Consider the following 6,000-nt stretch of genomic DNA (forward strand, 5'->3'; position numbering starts at 1 on the left):
TGTACAAGAACAGTGGTAGCTGCTATTACTCATAATAGCCCTAAACTGGAAACAAGCCAGATGTCCATCAACTGGTGAATGGATAAATAAATGGTGGTGCATCTATTATGTCTACACGTGGGTAATTTTCATTCATCCTGCTTTGCTCCCGGTAGGTCATTTCAATCTGAAGTCTCACTTTTCAGGTCAGGTACACAGGGAAGCCTGGGGCACCACCGTGGGAGCACACAGTAACTGTGTCGAGAAATGGTGTGCAGAAGACCCAAGGCTGGGAGCGGGGCGGGGTGGGAGGGTGGGACCACAGAGGAAATTATGGCATTTTTGCTGACATGAGACCTGAAGCATGGAAGGTGGTCGCCAGACCTAGCTTGGGTCTGTGGTTGCCGAGGGACTGTCTACTCTGGAAGCATGACCGGGGCAGGACACCACCAGATGTCCCCACCCACAGGCTCTGCAGGCAGACTCTGCAGCAGGAGCAGGAAAAAACAAATATTGCCAAGAGAAGCCTCCTTTCTCCCGCAGTGGTCCTCTAGCGCCCCCTACTGGCAAAGCATAGCATCACACTCAAGGAGGAGAAATCTTCCAAGAGTCTAATCCTCTAGGGCACAGCAGGTACTCAAGGGTGAATTGGGACCTGAGAGGCAACAGATTGGTAACAAGGGCACTTTCTAAAAGCCATTTCTTGCCCTTTACTCTCTTGCTGTTCCTTCTTCTTTGCCTTCTGTTCTCACTTTGTGGTTGTAACAACTTCTGGAATTTTTCTATGGACACTAATTTTTTTCTCTTCCATTCCTGGGTTCATCATTGCTTCATCTGTAGTAAGTTTTTCTGTTTGTGTATCTTGTTATTCTCCTTCATACTACTGTTTTTCCTTATAAGTCTGAAAATCTTTACTGCTCATTCATATTTATTTAAAAAGAACGATGTTGACCATTCCAGCGGCAGGTGGGGTTTCTTCTACTGTGTTGTTAGTATGTCATTTTCACAATGGGTCTCTTCCCTCAGCAGGAGGTCTGCCTGGGAACTCTGGGCTCATGGGTGGGGAGTGTGAGCTGGCAGGCTTCACTTCAGCATGACTTAGCAGGAACAGCCCATTGACAGGATGTACTCCCAAAGACACAAGCAAAGGGGGCTTTGCACCAGAGTGGCCAACATCTAGCTTCCCCTAGATAGTCCTTCAGTGTCATTAGCCAAAAAGTTGATCATTTTCATCAGGGGTTAAAAAATCAGGCACCATCTCTCAGACTGGTCAATGCCCATGGTATACCATTGTTCACATTTTTTTGCTGTTGTTATATTCATTCGTTTGTTTTATTTTTAGATTGTACTTTGGTTGGTGGGTTTTGCATTGTTACAAATTTTTAATTTTTATTTTCGAGATGAAGTTGCAGCTCACTGAACTTTCCAATTCTCCACTTCACCTCCATCCTTCATTTTGCTCGCCTGCTCTAAGCCCAGAGCCTCTCTGGTGGGTCTTAGGAGCAACTTACCCCTCACTTTTCTGCAGGCCTCGTGGAGTGAATTCTAGTTACGTAAGCTTTCCTCCACTTGGTTTCATTTGTTACCACCCTTCCATCTGTTTTCCACCTTCTAAAAATTTGTTGAAATCTCTCATCTGCTGATGAATTCTTTTTTGTTTGTCTTTTTGTCCACTGTCAAGGGTTTATACTTTTTTACACTCTGGTGAATGTCCATCATTTGAATTGGAAGCTTCTTCATAAACTTTATATTGATCTATCTTGAGTCAATAAAACAGCCTTGCAGACAAGTCAAGATTTTACCAGACCAACAATTTCAAGAAGAAGAATAAAATTTTTTTTTAATAATTTAAAAATTTTAAAATAATCCTCAGAAACTCTTACCAGAACGCCAAGTTTGGATTTTATCCCACTCCCTGGATCTAACTACTCAAAGAGAAAACATAGCCCAAACCTGACCTAGTTAACAGCTGGGATTGAAGGTCATTTGTAGTTGGGGGTGGGGAGAGGGGCAGCCCTAGGGACAGAGAACTCAGCCCCTTGGTTGGGGGTGTGAACTGCTTACCCTGGAGTTTGGTGACCATCCCTGGTGGGCAGATGGGGCGGATGACGCAGCGGGCACAGGAGTTGGAGGCCGATGTGGCACAGAACATGCCAGGTCGACACTCGCAGACGCGGGAGGAGTTCCACATGCAAGGTGTCTTCTCCACGAGGTGGTCTGCGGGACAGAGAAGGGTCCTGAGGAAGGACTGGGATGGAGAGGGCAGGGGTCCAGAGAAGCCCCAGGAGGACAGAGACATATTTGCCCAGGAGCACATGCTCATCTGATGATTCCGTTGGGCAGATCTTTTGGTGCACAAAATAATTATGCTGAGCGAAAGAAGGTGGACAAGAAAAGGTGTATATAGGGACTTCCCTGCCAGTCCAGTGGTTAGGACTCTGAGCTTCCACTGCAAGGGACACAGGTTTGATCTCTAGTCGGGGAACTAAGATCCTGCCTGCCACGTGGCACGGCCAAAAAAAAAAAAAAAAGGAGTATATACTCTATGATTCTGTTTATAGGAAAAGCCAGAAAATGCAAATTATTCCATAGTGACAGAAAGCATAACTGTTTCCTAGGAATGGGAGCAGAGGCAGGGAGCGACGGGAGGGATGGTAAGGAACGTGAGGAAAGTTTTGGTGGGTGACGGACAGTTCATTGTCTTGACTGTGGTGGTGGTTTCACAGCTACACACATATGACAAAACCTATCAAACTGCACACTTTAAACGTGTGCATTTTATTGTATGTCAACTATATCTCAATAAAGCTATTAAAAGAAAATATCCCAAAAAACTAAAATAAAATAATTTTTTTTTTTTTTTTGCGGTACGCGGGCCTCTCACTGTTGTTGCCTCTCCCATTACGGAGCACAGGCTCCGGACGCGCAGGCTCAGCGGCCAGGGCTCACGGGCCTAGCCACTCCGCGGCATGTGGGATCCTCCCGGACCGGGGCACGAACCCGTGTCCCCTGCATCGGCAGGCGGACTCTCAACCACTGCGCCACCAGGGAAGCCCAAAATAAATTTTTAAATAAAGAAAAGAATTCAGAGAACAGGCGTGAGTGGGCATGGGTAGAGATGAACCAAGACTGGCCCTGACTGATAATTCTTTACAACTGGGTGATAGTCCGTAACCATTCCTGATTCTCTCTACTTCTGAATATGTTTGAAATTTTCCAGGATGAAAAGTGGGTTTTTTCAAAAATCAAAAAAAAAAATTGTTAGTGGTTTTGTAAAAGAAGAAGTATAAGAATGCATTTATACATGTCTGGGGATATTCTACGTGCTCTGTTTACGGGTGAAAATAGAATTACTGCATCAGTAGTTTAGACAAATGTGATTCGCTCAATAAGGACGTTTCTCAATCAGCGGGATACTTACAGGCTTAGAAGCTTTGCACGATAAAGATAAGGGACTGCACAGTGTCTTCCTGAAACCTCTCGTTATTCCTTATAATATGGTATTACCATAACCGAGTGTGGGCAAGGCAGTGATTTTAGCGCTCTATCCAGATTAACCCGGCTTAACCTTTGTAACTCCCAGAACAGGTCTCTGAGAGAGGTCTATTATTCTGTGCATTTGACGAATGAGGAAACTGAGGCCCAGAGAGGTTAAGAAACTTGCTTGAGCTTATAAGCTTCCAAGCAAGAGCCAAGACTTGACCCCAGCCACTTGGGCTCCACTCCACAGGGTTGCAGGGCTTCAGTTATTCAAGTTGAAGGAATTCTTGGGCCCAGAGCCATCTCTTGTTTCCCCATCTGACACAGCAGCTGTGACAGATGATATTTTTCCAGGAATGGCCGCAGCAATAGCTCTGGGTCTGTCTGCTCTTCCAGAGCTCGGCCACTTACCCATCAAGAAGCATGGTCCCTGGTCGGGGAACTAAGATCCCACATGCCATGCGGCACGGCCAAAAGAAGAGAAAAAAAAGAAGGCTTTTTTTTTCCTTCCATGACTCAAGGGGGCCCTGTGACCACCTCCGCAGGCAGAATGTAGTGGAAGTTACACCGTGTAACTTCCGAGGCTGGGTCATAAAAACGGGTATGGTTTCTACACCCCACCCCACCCCAACTCATCTTTGAGTCCAGCACCCAGCACTTGAGGACGCCCGAAGCAGGCCATATAGAGGCCGACATGGAGAGGATCTGAGGGCCCAGCCCGCAGCCGCATCGACCCCAGACCCGAGAATGTAAAAGCTTTCAGATGATTCCAGCTCCAGGCTTCAAGTTTTCCAGCTGAGATCCCAGACATCGTGGAGCAGAGACCAGGTGTCCCCGTGGTGCTGGGTCTGAATTCTGTCCCACAGACTCCACGAGTACAGCGAATAGTTTGCTTTTCACCACTCAGTTTTGAGAAAATTTCCTCTGTGACCTTAGTAATTGCAACAGTGACCCCAGCAACCACGAACGGAGTGTCCTTTCCCCCACTTGGCCCCCCTGAACTCCAGTCCGTGTTGCTGCAGAGGCAGAATCACGCCTCCCCCTAGTGGTGGTGGCCACTGTGAGTGGGCCAGGGCTACATCCATGGCAGCCCGGGGCTTGGGCAGCTGCTTGGACGTCACAGGGAGGCTGGTGGTGTTGTGAGGCTGCAGGGGAGCTAGCCGCAGGGGAAACTCTGGCAGGACATCTTCCCACCATGCATATAGCAGTCAGTCTCTAAGTGCTTGTGCAGAGGTGCTCTAAGAGGCAGCACAGTGGAGTGATGAGCTCAGAACCCAGTGGCAGACTCCCTAGGTTCAAATCCTGCCCCTGCCATTTGCGAGGGCTTGTGGCCCTTGGAAGCCCTCTGACTTCCCTGAGCCTCAGTTTCCTCTTCTGTAAAATGGGGGCAATCGCAATCCAGACATCATAGGATACGTACAAAAATAATGAGACAAGCTTGAAACAGGTAGGTGATCGACAAATATTTCCTTGCGGGAAAGACTGAGTGAATGGAAGCTCTCTGAAAAGGGGTCACAGCCATCAAAACCCACAATCTTGAGTAGAAGTCACTAGAAGCCAACTGCTCAGAAAACACCAGAAAGGTGAACCAGGCTCCCAAGGGCTGAGCATCCGAGACCAAGCTCAAGGCTCCCACCCCCAGATTCTTGGCCTCTTGTCTAAGATGCCACCTGCTCCCTGGAAGGAGCCTCTGGAGGAGAAACAAGGTCCTTACCTCCTGAACAGCTCACACAGGCTGTGCAGCGACCGTCCCTGTCCAGGTAGTAGTCAGGGTCACACTGCTTCCTGCAGTCGGCAGACCCCTGAGGGCATGGCTGTTGCAGGGTCAGCCCTGGGAAAAGAAGCAGAGAAGCTTCAGGCCAGGCCACCTTGACAGAGGCCTCGCCCACATCCCACCACCACCCCCATTACTGAAGCCCCCCAGCTCCATGGCCAGCTCCCAAACTCTGCACATGTCCATCAGCCCTTCAGAGGGAGTCCTGAGGCTCAGAGACGGAAGGAATGTGTCTAAGGCCACACAGGAGAAGAGTGCTAACTGCCTCCTCACTGCCCCCCACCCCCACTTCCAGTCCCTCCCCTCTGCCAGAGCCCTCTCCCCAGTCTCACTGTTCTGTCACTGCCTTGCTCAAAACTTTGGTAGCCACTTTCCCTTTGAGTTCAGCAGTGAGGCAAGGATGCCTACTATCCCAACTTCTATTTAGTTTGGTCCTGGGGATCATAGGCAATGCAATAAGGCAAGAAAAAGAAATAAAAGTGGTAAGGTTTAGAAAGGAAGATACCAAGCAGTTATGGATAGATGATATCATTGAGTGCACAGCTAATCCGAAGAGTCTGAAGATACATTATTAGAAGAAATCAGTGAGTTTCGCAAGGTAGTTGGATATAATGTTATTATATCAAAATCAATTGAACGTCTATATATTTGCATTGAACCACATGAAATTGCCATTTTGATAGTACAGAAACAGTCAAATACTGGCATTGCACATAGTTCAAAATAATACCAACAATAAAAAGTTAAAACATGAAATATTAAAAAAG

At 47.6% G+C, this 6,000-nt stretch overlaps 1 protein-coding gene across 1 annotated transcript in view; it reads right to left on the reverse strand.

Moving 5' to 3' along the window:
* Window positions 1–6,000, reverse strand: part of TNFRSF8 (TNF receptor superfamily member 8) — a 31,937-nt gene that overhangs the window by 21,787 nt on the left and 4,150 nt on the right. The window contains exons 4-5 of the mRNA XM_060142819.1: window positions 5,174–5,290; window positions 2,044–2,196 (exon numbers count right to left, since the gene is read on the reverse strand). Of these exons, the coding sequence (XP_059998802.1) occupies window positions 2,044–2,196; window positions 5,174–5,290 (270 nt within the window). The remainder of the gene's footprint in view (window positions 1–2,043; window positions 2,197–5,173; window positions 5,291–6,000) is intronic.

Source organism: Lagenorhynchus albirostris, chromosome 2 (genome assembly GCF_949774975.1).
Source record: "Lagenorhynchus albirostris chromosome 2, mLagAlb1.1, whole genome shotgun sequence".
NCBI lineage: Eukaryota > Metazoa > Chordata > Mammalia > Artiodactyla > Delphinidae > Lagenorhynchus > Lagenorhynchus albirostris.